The sequence below is a fragment of the Monopterus albus genome, unplaced genomic scaffold (assembly GCF_001952655.1).
Source record: "Monopterus albus unplaced genomic scaffold, M_albus_1.0 scaffold30.1, whole genome shotgun sequence".
Lineage (NCBI taxonomy): Eukaryota > Metazoa > Chordata > Actinopteri > Synbranchiformes > Synbranchidae > Monopterus > Monopterus albus.
The window spans coordinates 1,611,060-1,626,552 of NW_018127910.1; the positions used below are offsets into that span (position 1 = coordinate 1,611,060).

At 41.2% G+C, this 15,493-nt stretch overlaps 1 protein-coding gene across 2 annotated transcripts; it reads left to right on the forward strand.

Annotated features, from left to right (window-relative positions):
- The first annotated feature begins 3,514 nt into the window (after nucleotides 1-3,514).
- sox21b (SRY-box transcription factor 21b) lies at nucleotides 3,515-7,474 on the forward strand. 2 transcript variants are annotated; one of them, XM_020596367.1, is made up of 3 exons: nucleotides 3,515-3,738; nucleotides 3,881-4,298; nucleotides 4,332-7,474. In XM_020596367.1, exons 2-3 carry the CDS (start codon nucleotides 3,896-3,898, stop codon nucleotides 4,673-4,675), a joined length of 747 nt encoding a protein of 248 aa, XP_020452023.1. In that variant the 5' UTR covers nucleotides 3,515-3,738; nucleotides 3,881-3,895; the 3' UTR covers nucleotides 4,676-7,474. The 2 variants fall into 2 exon arrangements, with proteins under 2 accessions (XP_020452023.1, XP_020452022.1); XM_020596366.1 differs by having other exon boundaries at nucleotides 3,881-7,474.
- The last annotated feature ends 8,019 nt before the right edge of the window (nucleotides 7,475-15,493 follow it).

The following is a 15,493-nucleotide window of genomic DNA, read 5'->3' on the forward strand; positions in this document are numbered from 1 at the left end:
CCATCACTGTATTGCCTTCCACTTAAGCGTATTTTCTACTATTGTAAAAGCTGTAAAGAAACCTCATTAGACAAAATGACTTCTAATCTAAATGCAATCATCTTTAAATAGTAATCAATTGGATCCCTAGCAACACTAAACTGTTTGTCATTAGCACTTTATCAAAGGCTCACTTAAGATAACATTGTGCAGCTAATGCTGTGTGATAGTGACAAATCGGCTTTCAGTGCTCTCCACATCATGGGGGAACAGTTTTGTCCTTCAGTGTACAATATGTTACATGGCTGAAAAATGTATTTACATCTTTTTTGTTGTTGTTGTTCTTGTTTCCTTGTTCAAAATGTGTGTAATATGAATACATTTGGCTTAATCTTGCACAACTGGAATTTATTTTAGCCAATGATTAATTTAAAAAAGGCAACATGATGAAAAGAGTTGACTGAAAATATACAGTAATTATGTTTGAGTCGATATTATAATTTTCCCTCTTTAAATCTGCAATATTATAATATCAGTCATGCTTTTAAATACATTTTAGCTAAATGGATAAAATACTTTGGTTCACATTTGTGTTGCTCGTCTGTAGAATAAATCCTTAATCAGAAAATCTGCTGTATAAAAAGTTAACTGACTGGCATGAGTATAAAGGGATTCATGGAAATCACCAGATGAACATGAGATGACTAGCTTTTATTGTGAAGGTGCATTTACTGCTGCTTCTGCCCCCACCTTCATGAGAAAGGGGAAGATCCAGGCAGAGCTGTGATCAGACAAGCAGAAAGAAACTAGATCAGATACACGATCAGGACCCCTCCCTCGCCCTTTCTCCAAACCTCCCCGATAATGAGCAAACTTTCATGTAACTACTCTTCCTTTCTGTGTGGTTTGAAGTGGCAAACAGAAGATATTGTTATCTCTGCTCACTTGTTTTTCCAAAGAGAGAAAAGCCAACTGATATCAAGAGGTCAACTTGTGTTGTTATGAAATCAATTTATGTAGAGTCCCTTCCCTCCAACTCCAATGGGAGACTAACAGCAAACTCTGAAAAGAAAGAGGAGGTAAAGCACTCATACTACAAAATTCTTTATAGATGAAGGCTTTTTATGGGATTATCCAGGGATCCTCATCAACTCTCTCTATAATTTGTTGTGCTTTCTCCCAGAGTTAGTGGAGTGTTGAGCAGAATAAACTGTTTGGTGCTATCATGAAGATTCTTGCACCTCCAGGGGCTCCTATTTCAGAGTGATGGCTTTAGCGCTTTAGAGTGAACTGTGTGCGATCTCTCCGGGTAGGAAAATGTCCCCATGGGCTTGTTGTTGCTGCTGTCTGCCTTCTATTTGCATGATATTTTTCTATTCAGTCTTATCATCAGTGTGCTGTGAGGTGGGAGTGCTGGCTCCGTCTCAGAGGCTGGACCGAGTCTTTATCGGCAGGTAATTCCCCCACTCTCACGAACTCGTCTTGAATTATTTAAGTGTTATTTCCAGGACCCAGGCTGAAGAAAAAGAGGGAACACACACACACACACACACTGGGGGGGGGGGTGTTGCTGCTGTTATATTAATTTATTTGATCAGATTATAATTAAATTACAAAATCAAATAAATTATTAAATATTTTTTTTCTCTTTCTGCAAAATAATAATCTGTCTGGTGAAATAGATACAACGAATTTTTGGCGTTTTGACGAGTAGAGAACATGCTGATCGCTGCACCTGCTGCTGTCAACGCAGGCTCATCGAGGCCCAGGCGTCATGTGAGACCCTCCAACATCCTGGGCGCAGGACGGCGAGGACCGTGAAACAATTCTACAAACTATAATAATAATAAATAAAACTACACTGAAAAATAAAATAGATATATATATATATCTCCAAAGAGCCCAGTGAAAAATAAGCATGTGCTCGCACACTGGAATGCGCACCTGTGTAACTCTCAAATCGCGTTGATACTTTTCCACCGTAACTTACTCATATGATTCATAGCGATTTTTGGGACACAGGTTGACTCCTGCGGAGCGAGTGGAGCGCGTCCTCACAGGACCGTTATCGAGGTGGATGACAAGCCGACAAAGGGGCGCACGGTGTTGAGAGATGCTGCGACTCGGTTTAGGCAGCAGCTTTGTCTCTCATCTGCTCCTTTTGGGCGCGGATCACTCTCACCTTGTCAGGTTTGCTACTTGACACAGAAGAACGAACCTTCGGTGAGTTTGTTTTCCTCTGCTGCAATAAAACAGCACTAATCCTTGTTAACAGAACATTTAAAACAATCTCAGGCGCATCATGCAGCAAACAAAACTGGCGCTGTCTTGTAAATTGCGCGTCAGTTTGGGATAGGTTAGCGTCATCATTCAGTCCCCCCCACCCCCCCGGTCAATAAAATTCCGACACATTGTTAATATTAAAAGTAACTATTTGCCCAATTCTTGTATTTAATAAGAATAAAATAACATAAATCTACATTATATATTGTGTAAATTGTCCCTAGATTAACCATTAGAAGAACAACAGTATGAACTGAACTTGACATCCGTTTATATCCTAATTTAAACTCTTGACCTACAGCCTAATTCGTCCTTTATGTTGTTTGATACAGCCCTTCCTTCTCGGTTTCTTTTTTCTTTCTTTCCTTTCTTTCGTTTTTGTAAGCAACTGGAAAGGTGCGAGAACAAACCACTTAAACCTACAATTTACTCAACAAGTCCTGTAGATAACTATAATTGCTTAGTTGAATATTCGACGACCTCATTTCACTTGTCGATTCGCTGCCCTTGGGAAAGTCCTTTGAAGTGAAAGTGAAAAGAAGGATTTCCAGGAAAGTAATTAATTTCACCAAGCGCGATTAGAAACACCTCAGCCCTCCTCCACATGTGCGTATTTACGACAAAATGCCACCATATCAAAAAATTCAAGAAGACGTTCTTTACCTTTCTTGTCTTTACACTTTACAATGGCAGTGCCACCCATGGGGAATGAAGGGACAGGCGCGACAGGCGTGAGAGGTGGCAAAGTGGAGTGATACCAGCATGTTCGTGCGTAATGATAAATGCTTGAGAGCGTGCGCTTGTTTTCCAGGTGTTTGATGGCTCAGACTGAATGTGATTTCAGACTCGTGTTTAACAATATGCACCTGTCGGCTGCAGCCTAAATCTGTCAGCGTGTTCAAAAGGGGCTCGTACATGCTGCCATCCTCAGGTACTTCAGGTGCACCCGTCGCCTCAGAAAAGTTCAAACAAACAATTCTGATTTGTCAAGTTGCTCATTTGAATAAATTGAATTCAGCAGATGAATCTAATGATCTCAATCCATACTGAAGACAGCGCTCTCCTCTGCCATGATAAATAAAGATACAGGCTATATCCTAATAGCAGATGCGTTTCCCCCTTCAAACTCAGGGTGGGATTTAAAAAAAAAATCGCTCAGCACTGGTCCGCGTGTGCAGCGCTGCTGCGCATGCGCCAATGGCACTTTCACTACCTGCCACACAACCCTGTATTTCACATGGGGCAAGCGGGAGTCATCATGCACTTGCGTAGATGCTGCTGCTGAGTGGTGTTTGACAGTCTCAGGCGACAAGAGGAAAACAAGACAGCGTTTTCCCCTCTCTCCTCCGAGCTTAAGGCGAATCACCGATGGGTGCCACCATGAAGCAGAAAACATAAGTTGAGCACTCCGTAGGACGCCGCCACTTGTACTTTTAGGAAGATAGTCAACTGTGGGATGAAGAATTGAAGACTTCAGTAAGTAGGAAAACCAAACACGAGCAGTAGTATGCATGTAGAATTAACGGAATATTTAAATTGTCTAAATGAGTCTGTTTGTGATTTTGCAGTAATGTTATTTATAGGCTGCTTTGGCTGATTTTTCTTCTTCGGTTTCCAGAGCGTTTGTGTCATCATGTCGAAACCAATGGATCACGTTAAACGCCCGATGAATGCTTTCATGGTTTGGTCCAGAGCCCAGCGCAGAAAAATGGCTCAGGAGAACCCAAAAATGCACAACTCGGAGATCAGCAAGAGACTGGGAGCGGAGTGGAAACTTCTCACCGAGTCTGAGAAAAGGCCATTCATCGACGAAGCCAAACGACTGCGGGCGATGCACATGAAGGAGCACCCAGACTATAAATACAGACCGAGACGGAAGCCCAAGACTCTGATGAAAAAAGATAAGTTTTCTTTCCCTGTGCCCTATAATCTCGGGGAGCACGACGCACTCAAAGTTAACGGGCTTACCACAGGAGCACTTTCCGAGTCTGTCGTTGGGAACCCTGATAAGGCTGCAGCGGCTGCAGCCGCCGCAGGCGCCAGGGGGGGTCTTAAACCCCCCGCCGCAGCAGCGAGGGTGTTCTTCAACCCGTCCATGTCTACGAACCCATATTCCTTTTTCGACCTGGGATCCAAGATGACTGAGCTTTCCCCTCCTTCGTTTCCGTACGCGTCTCCGCTGGGGTACCCGCCCGGAGGCGCCACGGCTTTCACCGGGACAGGCGGTGTGGGTGGCGGGACGCACACCCACACTCACTCACATCCGTCCCCGGGAAACCCGGGATATATGATTCCTTGTAACTGTACGGCCTGGCCCTCGGCAGGACTCCAGCCGCCCTTAGCATACATCCTGCTTCCCGGGATGGGAAAACCTCAACTTGAACCGTACCCTGCATATGCTGCGGCATTATGATAGCCCCTGTCTGGACTTCTAAGAAAACGAAATGTGAAAAAAGAAACAAACAAACAAAAGCTATTCATGCAAGAGTTTTATTATGCATGCACAAACTTGTACATGTGATGAAGTGCTCGTTGTCTCAGATATCACATGTGTATGTATATTGATTAATGCCTTTATCTAAGGTAATGCTTATTTAGAGAACTCTCTAATCTATTACTACCCAGCCATCAACTCTCACAACCCAAAGAGGGAAAAAGGACTAAAGGATGGCAGACGCGCATAATTAGAGAGGAAATGGTTTGCAGTTTGTGAAAACACATTTTAAAGGTACCCTGTCCGATTTCTATCTTTTCCAAGTTGCACCTGCTTGGCTAACCTGTCCTCTCAGATAAGTTCCAGTAAGGTTCATGGATCAAGGAGGAATGTCACAACATCCCCCCCATCTTGAATGACTGTAAATGTGTACAGGTAAAATGACTAGTTTATTTGCCGTTATAGGCTTAGTGTCTGAGATTTAGGGCCAGGAACCTACGTAGAAATCCGGTGTATATTTTGAGTTTTTAAACCGTTTTATAGATGTCTGTAATATTTATTGTTTAGTGGAATCTATGGTGACCCAGACAATTTTAAAAAGGACAAGACTAGTTCTGTAATATTTGCACATGAAATGTAGATGATGTAATTTATTTTGGAAGGTGATATTCAATTTCACTGCATCGCAGCTTCCAAGTTTGATTGACCAGAACTTTTTTTTCTAAACGGTTTAAAAAAATAATTCGAATTTAACTGCAGATTTATTCAAGGACCTTATATCATTTATCTCCCAACCTCCCTCCCCCCGTATCATGTGCAGCATAAAGAAGAAGAAGAAGAAGCATTTTTAACTCACTTTTATGGAATTTGTGTGTTGTGTTTTCTATAATCTCCGTTATGTACTTCAGCCTATTGCAACTGTTCACTTGTTGAGCAATGGACTACAATAAAGCGTATTCGGATTAAAACGGAAGGGAATCGCGGCTGTAGTTCTTGTTGAGATGAACAAGATTGTTATCTGTTCTGTTCCTGCTCCTGCTCCCCAGTCCAGGTGAAGTGTAAGGTATCCTCCAAAGGCCGCTTTTGTCCGCGCGTTGAATGGCACTGCTGGGGGAAATCTAAATCAGCCCATTGTAATCAAGAGCCAAAACCTTATTTATCACATTTTTAATCGTGAATAGGAAGGAAGATAAAACTGTGTGGTACTCTGAGCCCCCTTTTCCCAGGAAAAAAAAACTAGGGGGGCAGCTGCTTTTTAGGCTGCAGAACAAGCTCGTCTTTGAGGCTTTAAAACGATCTGAGATGAGTCTCTGCGCTTCCAAGTCTGAAAACAAACGCATTTCATATCTATAATCACCTGTTCTTAAGACGCTCCCACGTGCGCGTGCGTGTAGCCAGTGTGTATGTGCATGCTTCCTTATTAGATCTGTTCGTTGTTTAAGATGCCACTCCTAGATTACGCAGAGAGATTAATTCATAAGGACCAGAGCGATTATGCAAAACTAATTTGGACAGTCCAGGGATAATTATCTCCGTCACGGTTAATTAAACCCTTTCCCCACCATGTTCTCCATTGTGACACCCCGATCACTTCTCTCCACGGAACTTCCTTCTTGGCCCCGAAAATAACGCGCATGTGAACTTGAGCTCCAGGTTTAATCGGTGAACTGTCAGAACTGGTGATATTCATGTTCAAATATCCAAAACATTTGGGCACATTTTGACGAACTAACGTTGGTTCTCTGTGACTCTGGAGAATTGTACACATTTTAATTTTATCTGTTAACTGTTATCGGTATTTTTTTGCCATGCAAACAAAATAAAACTGATTTGAATCTTTGAATAACATAAGATGTAAACGATACAGGCGGTTTCAAACTGATTTTGGGGTTTGATTAAAGGGCAAAGCTGTCTCATCAAGACACAGAAGGTCGTCAAGTCTGCATTACGAGCTCACTGGCGATTTCTTTCTCTTTGTTTGGCCTTTTTTTATTATATTTTTTTTCTTGAGGAAAGGGGGGAAGAAAGCTGAAAGAACTTTTTTCAACTCTGGGAGCGTTTAGACGGTCGAGGAGGTTTTGTCTGGGAACAAAACGTGGGTTGGGAGGTTTTGTGAGAGTGTTGTTTGTTGAAGTGGAGCTCAGCAAAAGCGGCTGCTTTCTCTCATTGTGGTGAAAGCAATCAGTGGTATTTGGAAAACTGTTAGCATTGTGCACTTCTTCTGTGTCCATTGTGGAGGATTTCTTTTCACAAGGTTTTTTTTTTCAGCCGATCCAGCTGGCCGGAGTGAATAGCACTGCAATGTGTACACGCTTTGTCCCTCCAAGCCCTTCAAGTAGCCCACGTTGAATAGAGTGAGTTGACACTGCATGACAGTGAAACAACATAATAAAAAATACATGAGCACATGAATAGAAGCAGGCGCATAAATAAATAAAATGGGTGGCCAAAACTGGATAAACTGAATGACAAAACGGTGAAAGGGGAACAAAAAGATATTTAACACGCTAGATTAGCATTAGAATGCAATCTACAAGCCAGAACAATTGATGAATAGGTTTACCGGCCAAGAAAGAAATGGACTAAATGCCTTTTGAATAGGTAGCCTGTGTTTTTTTTTCTGTCTAAGACGGGAGATGAATGAGAAAGGTGGAAATGTATCTATGGGAATAAATGGGAGAAAACTTTTTACTATTAAATTATTTTCATTTTTGATTCCAAGACTCTCAGTACATCATGGGCAATAGAATATGATTCCCTAGATGAGATAATAATGTTTTTGTAATTCTTGTAAAATGGTTTATTAAACCAAACTAAATAAATGCCTCAACAGAAGTCATGGGTTTCACTATGTGAGTTGGACTTTTCTTCAATTTTGTGTTCTCATCTCATACAGTCCTAAGTTTTATAATAGTAATAATCAAAGGATAACTTTTGAAACGAATGCCTGCATTGGTCAATTAATCTAAATGTTTGTAATTCACAGAGCTATTCTAATGTGAATAAGTTTTAGTGGCTGAGTATAGATGATGGGTGATGCGCATCTGACCCTGATAGAAAAACAAAGATGTGAAGGTTCTGAACAATATGAACATTTGGCAAAAACGCCGGATAAACTCCAGTGGTTGTTTGGATTAAATGATGACAAATTAATTCAGCACATTCAAACCAGTAAAGGGACTGCAGGTCCAGTTCCAGTGACTTTTTCTTGGCATTTGGGCGACGTTGAGGTGATCGCCTACAAAAGCAGCCTGTTATTCATTTTATTTAGACATTTGTTTCATTCAGAAAAAAAATAGGCAGTAGAGTTTTAAAATTATTACCTTGTTAAGAAGTTTACATAGAAGCTTTATTCAATACCACATGCAAAGAAACACTGCACCACAGTATTTTAAATTCAAATGATCCAAACAGTTTATTCACCTCAGGAATATTGTAGATAGAAAATCAGTAAATCCTAAGAATTTAGTAAATATTTAAATCTCAGCAACACGTCTCTTAGTGTTTTACAGTATATCGACAGCAGATGCAAAGGGTAAAGCAGTGGTTGCCTCATGTTTTCATAAGCTCCCTCCCATCTGATGCCCTGATATCATTATGTCTAAGTGTTAAACCCTTTATGTGCCTGTAAGACATTTGTAGAAGTGAGATTAGGCAAATTAACATACATATGTATCACCAGTTCAACCATGTTGACCTTAGAGGGATGTACAATGGTTTCCTCATCCCTAATTCGCCCAGGGCTGCCCCACCAGCATGTGGATTATCACCTGGCTTCAATGGCTTCAGATGGATCATTTTAGTATTTTTTTCTGATATGAATAATACATCAGTATCACCTCTTTGAGGGTGTTTTCGTCTGTTTGTTTGCAGGAGCCTGCTTCTTGCTTACCTGGTCGACATATGTACTGTCTACAATGTTGGGAGATATGTAGCCACTGCTGGCTTCTCAGTGAGGAGCCTCAAAGAGTCTGATCTCTGACTTCTCCATCTCATTTTAGGCAAATCAAAGTGTGAAAAGTCTCTCCTGAAGCGATATAGCCATCATCAGGTTGGGTCAAGAATGTTTATGATGGCTGTGTGCCATATTACCTGTAACCTCCAGAGTATGAACTGCTGTATTTCTTACAAGTCTATGTTCCCAGGAGGGGGAAAAAGCCAGAATTATCTTGCATCACACCTTTTCCGCAACCACTTAATGTCACAAATCAAAGCTTCAAAACCATAGGCGTCACTGTGCCCAAGGTCACCAGGAGAAATGAGAAAGCTCTGTGTACTGTACAGTCCATCCTTCTAAACATGCCACGCGGCCTCTGAAGTCTGACTCTGCTTTTAAGAAGTTCAAGTTTGCTTCATAGTACAAAACGCAGTACGTCAACGGACCCTGCTGGAGTTCAGAGAACAAATGCTTGAATGAGGTTGGTGGGGGTGATGGGATGTGGGGTACCTGAGGTAATCATGAGTTTTATAGGTGAGATGAATGAACTGCTCTCATAGGTTGTTTGTCATGAAGACAATATTAACTATATACACACACAAATATAAAATATGTATAAAACATAGATATCTGACTTTTACAACCTGACTGAAACTAATGCAATTCTACTTTGAAACATCCTTTTGTGCAAACACAGTGGACTTGTTGCTGACGTTAATTTATAACATGTTATAATTTTGCATGTACAGCAGATTACTTAACCCTGTTCCTCTGTTTGGGGTCTTAGAGAACACAGGCCCGCTTTAAAAGCTCAAAAAACACACTTACATAACACAACTAATACTTATTATGAATTTTCCTAAGTTTAGAGAACTGTTTTTGACACAAAATATTATAAATGTCCAGAAAAATGTGTTGGTTTGTTTTGTTTGGGTTTTCAGCTGCTGTTAAATACAATAAGGTTTTCTATTCTTTAGCACCACTCCTCCATAATCCCTGATACAGTAGGTCTATACACAAACAGCTGTCAGAATTTCTGTGATCCGAGTTTTATAACAACTCTAACAGAGCCAATGAAACCTCTCTGGGGTCTAACTGACCATGTATTTATATGTCTCTTAAAAATCAAATACCTTTTGTCACGTATAGCTCGTACATATAGTGGATACATAACACATTTCCTTTTTGACACAGTAACAGTGATTTATGTTCATTTCCATGTTTCATAGCCTTCCTTAAAACCAACCAATGGGAAGGGTTACCACTTCACATAATTGGTTTAATAAGGTCATATGTAAAAAACACATACACACACAAACACACACAAACAAGAGTTAAGTTTTCTCATCAGATTATTGAAGTCTTAGTGAAATAAATTAACCATTGAGCCCCCATTTTCTTTTTACATCGGTCTTCATACAGTTTGTAGCCTTCCTGTTGAGATCTGTTATAAAAAGCAACCTCAGGTTTTTCTATCAGTCAGTTTAAAACTGAAGAAAATGCGTAAAGTGGGAAAAAGCCTCTGTTCTTAGTCCATCTGGCTCTAAAGCTCCCACTGCTGTTTAAAGAAACTCACTGCACTAATAGTTTTATATTCAGTGTCATAAAGAGCATTATTTTCCAAGCAGTGTTGGCACATGACAAAGCCTGGTTTAGAACTATACAATCTGAGAATACACACATTTATAAACTTCAGGAAAAAGAAGAAGAAGTACAGATGTTGTGTGCCGACACAATCAAATGTTTGACAAGATTAGACTTTTTCAAAAAGATCACACTGAAAAATCATTAAGTTAATAACCCAAAACACCAGGCACAGGATTATTCTATGAATCCATCAATAAATTAGAATAATGTCAGCGAGCAGCCTTTAGAAAATGTTCCTTAAACTGACGTGACATTTTTTTGTTCTGTTTCCAAATGACCGCTGGCAGAGATGGCTGGCTCTCATATTAATTCTCAGGTTTTCAAGGAAAAATATATCTATCATGAGTAGAAATAATGAAGTTGAAGAGCTGATGCCCTGAGGAGCAGTCACAAAGAATTATATCTTTCTATAACACAGGACACAGGCAAAAGATAAGTACCTGTCAGTTGGCATACTCTCTGCTACATGTGCCTATCAATAAAAGAGATTATTTCCCCCCAGTTATTACAACAAAGATCTGGGGGGCTCGAAGATTGCACCTTTAATGAGAAGGAATGATTTCCTCCTGCACACTCACAACCACACTTGAAGTGAGTGAGCTGTAATACCATCAATTTTTCCTCTCTCTCTCTCTCGATTTTACAAGAACTTATTAAAATGAAATATTACCGGCATTAATTCACAGGGATTATTTATTACATTCTAACAGGATTATGGTGTGCAAGGCTTGATTTGGGATTCACACCCTGTATTGTGATATCGTGGTTTAGCAGTCAAATTCTGCAGACTTGTTGTAATTAACAGCGGCAAAATAGATCATTTCCAGATGATATATGGCTCCATAACTAATCTTTGTGTGCCAAAATGCTGGAATCCTGAAGAATGTATTCAGTGGATGGATGGAAGCCTGAGTGGAGGATGGCTTGTCATTCTGCTTGCAGGACTTTTCTGTTAGTTCACATTGCAAAAGGTGATTTCTTCATAGCTGTTTATGCTGTCAGCGTCACTTGTAGTTCTTGTTTAATAGAGCTGATGCCGATCTCAGTTTTGCAGCCATGGTGTAACGCACTGGAACACCCGAGCTGATGTCTCAGTAATGACCGTATAGAGAATCCAAGTTTACATTCTTTGATGACAGTAAAGAAATAATTGGCATGGGCACCTTGTCGTATTCAGCAGAAAATCCAACACGTGCAAAACACGTCTTACCCTTAAAACATGGCTGGTTCATGAAACGTGCCATTAGTTATACTGATGAAGAGGCATGACTTCATACTTTAATTGAGGAAGTAATGTGAAGGTTCTCTGAACAAATCTATTATGAATGGTCCTACCACACATCACATGCAGGGGTCCTTCAGACATCCTATACTCTTTAGCCACATCATCATGTAGTCATAATGTGTTGTGCAAATTTTCCATGTTCTTTGTTACTGTGGAAAAGGGCTACATTGAAGGTAATAGCTTTTGAATATAGTATTTATACTTTCTTTGTTTGCTTGTGTATGGGAGAAAGGGGATCTATAAAAGGATCTGAAATAGGGAAAGCAATCAGAAGTCTGGCCTTCACTCTCATTATGCTGCTAACAAAAATGTTACAAGGCTAGGAACTGCAGACACAGAGACATCTCCCTCTCTCCCTCTCTCCCTCTCTGTCTTTTGAGCTGCCGAGAGGACCTCCTCTCTAAAGGTTTCTTTTTATTATCCCACATGTAAGTTATGTGGTTTCATTGACCCTCTTCTGCTAAGTGTCTAGGTTACCAACAGCAATAAAAAAAACCCCGTTATAATATAAATAAAGAACAGAAGCATACGACATTGAACTGTTGCTACATATGATGGATCCATGGAAAAGTCAGGAACTTTCAGGGTGGAAGTTGTTTGTTTAAAAATAATAATAAAATGGGGTCAAGTGGAACGGTGCCCCTTGACAGCCCTTTTCAAAATGCAGTGGATTCTGGGTATGGCATCCTTATTTTTTCCTCTTCAAAGAGATGGCACTCATATAAACTCTTGCAGGAGACACAAATGAACTTGAATGTCTAAAACCAAACCTCTGCACTTTGATATTACTGTCGACAGGTGTAAAAATATTCATAGCTAACACAGAGCAATCAGAAGAGATTTATGTATGTAGGACGCAAAAGAAATGCTGTGCTGATGCCTGGTGCTGTCAGGTCCGTTTTCGTGTTGCGTCATTCACCGTGCCAGCACGCGGTGAAGCCAAATATGGCAGAATCCTTTATTACGCATACCACATGCCTCATGATCTCTTCTCAGGCAAAGAGATGCCTGAGCACCATGAATCGCTGGATGTTTGTATTTGTGTGTAAGAAATGAGTAAACAAGTTGAAATATTTTCTCCTTAATTTGATGCACAATGCATTCTGACAGCTAATTCATTTCATGCACATTCGAGATCCAGTGTCACACGTCATGTCCCTTCTGCTCAGACACAGGAGGCAAGTTAGTTTAGTATCAGGCAGCTAGTAATGCCGTGTTGCCACTCAGCACAGCAAATCAGGTGTTTCTATTTGTCCTGTAATATTATAACCCCACTCTGACCCTATCTCACCTTTTACCTGTACAGTCAATACACTCAGAGGTGATAAAGGATCACGAGTGAATGGAGCGTGTGTAATGTTGCAGCCAGCAGCGATTGCAGGGGTAACATGAACACTTGGAAGCGATACTGAGACAGGGCTCTTTGTGCCTGCTAAATTGCTGGACAGCTCCAGGGCTGACATTTAAAACATAACATCACCAAACAAAAACACATTAAAAGAGAAAAGCTGAACAGGGGGCTTTAAGCAAAACCTGAAATTCAAGTTTTGGCGAAGGCACCTGACCCAAATTTCCTGCCCCTTCGTCTCCTTAACATGCTTCTGCATGCCTGGGCCCTGGGGTGACATATCCCTTACACAGGGATTGCCAGTGCATTTACATAGCATGGTTAATGAGAGATCAACACCAGGAAAGAGCCTTGAATATAAAGCTTTCTTGTAAAAATAATGAGCGAGCGATTGATCCATACTCAAACAAGCCGGTTTGCTGAGTTAATACCAAAGGCAGATTAGAGCTAGTGCCAAAAGTGCCCTGGCGTGCGACGCCTTTTGCTTAGAGGGTCCCCAAACTTGTCATCACATTAGCACATGGTCAAGGAGTACATCCTACCACTCTCATAATCTGCTTTCCTGCACAATTAGCCTTCTATAATAAGGCAGCTGCCTGACAGCCGCCTGGGAGAAAAGAGGAGAATCACAGAGTTTCACATAGGTTGGATGGATCATTTACTGTCACTGAATTATAAAGTGTGAGGTGATGTTCTCTCCAACTCATCACCTACCTGTGCTACTGGTCCTCATATTATGTCTGAATGTTATGACAGCAAATGAGGCTTGCTGTTCTTTATTGTGCCAAGCATCTATTGCACTTTGATGAAGCCAGACAAAGGAGGGTAAGGGAGGGGTGAGAGAGAGAGAGAGAGAGAGAGAGAGAGAGAGAGAGAGAGAGAGCACTATGGCCAGGGTAGGTGTGTTTTAACTCAGAACATCTGAGAGAATCAGATGTTGGAGCGGGTAGAATGGCAGGGGATTGCAAGTTTTCTGAATAAAATAATAGATAATTTCATTCCAGCAAAGGCAGAGAAACTATGGGCAAGAGAACAAAATAGCAGGAAGGGATTGAGAAGGGAAGGGGTTTGAAAAGAATAAGAAGAATTCAGTGCTGCTTCTTGCAAGGAAAAAGAAAAAAAAAACACTGATGACACCCGGTTCCATTCTTCCGCTCTCCCCTTTCTCTGCTCCTCGCCTCGCAGCACGGCGGGCTAAGCTGGGAGCTGTAATGTCATTAAATTGCAAATGCTTTTTTTTCATTTCCGACACACACTGTTTACTTATCTGGCAAAAACATATGTTGGAAGGAATCCGTTAAATTCTGCCCATTGCCTTGGGTGAAAGTGCAATAGAAACGGGCCCACTGAGCTCCTTCTGTCGTCTCCTTTTAGCACTTTGCCTTATCTACAAGGCTGCTTAGCAGCAAACTGGCGAGTTCAATGAAAAATGAAGATACAGTGCAAGATTAGGGAAGAACAGTGAGGGGAGAAATGCTTGGAGAGAGGGTCATCCCATTGCAAATGATTTCACTCCTCTCCATCTGCATAAATGACTATTTTAAGGCATCTCCAGCGTCTGTATATTTTTCTCACTCTGCCACACATTTAATTTCACGCCCCGTGTTCTGAATATGCTTAAATGCATATCTCTGATGCACCTTTAAGCCAGAGGAAAGAGGATGGGGGGGAGCGGGGAGGGTACGAAAGCAAAATTAAAGATAAAATGGTGTGATTTGCACTACAAGTCTATTACTTTATGGCATTTACATATAGTTTACCTCTGCAATTCCAAGATTTTTTTCTACCACCTTCCTATCAGTGTTTGGGCTTGTATAAATATGTATAAATCTTTGTTGAGAAAAAATAGAATTCCTAGCAGTGCACTGGAAAGTTTGAAGGGAGCACTTTCTTACTTTAACTTCTTCTTTTGCTCCCATGAGACTGTCAGCATATCTGCTGGGGGTGTTCTCCCCTAGCTTGCCCCAACAAAGGCGCAGGCTTCAAGCACTCTGTGCCTCATGATCCCCAGATACTCCTCCCCTCAGTGTAACGAGTGGGAAGAGGGATCCTGGGTCAAGGCTTGGCCGTGGCTTTCAGAGGAAGGGCCAGGCAAAGTTTGACTCAAGTGAGGAGCGGCATCCTTGTCAAACAAGTGGGTGAACAGTTGTGAGAAAGCGCAACAACACAGGCTCCAAATATGTCATGAGGATAGACAATATTCACAGAGGACCCCAGACCCCCACGCAGGTCTCTCACAGAGATATGGTGCATAGTGCCTACATGTGTGCTACTGTTGTGCTATCAGGTGGATGTGTTGTTCTACAGTGGGGAGGAAGTTTGGGTTGTGAGTGGAAAGCCCGCCTCTAACAGCAGAGAAGAATAAGGCTGTGGATTGCCCTGGGAATGAAAAGGAGAGAGAGAGGCTATTCAGAGCACGATTCCTTTCCTTCATTGTCTGCCCGCTTAGATTTGAATACGCTCAGTCAAAGCAGACGAGGAAAATGCTTCAGTCCCTCGCATTGTTGGCTTTCTCTCTCTTCTTTTCTATTTGCAATTAAATGCATTTCAAATGGAACAACTGTACAGAAAGCATTTCTG

Coding starts and splice junctions, on each gene's coding strand:
- sox21b (XM_020596366.1), top strand. CDS start 3,896: ATGTCGAAACCAATGGATCACGTTAAACGCCCGATGAATGCTTTCATG.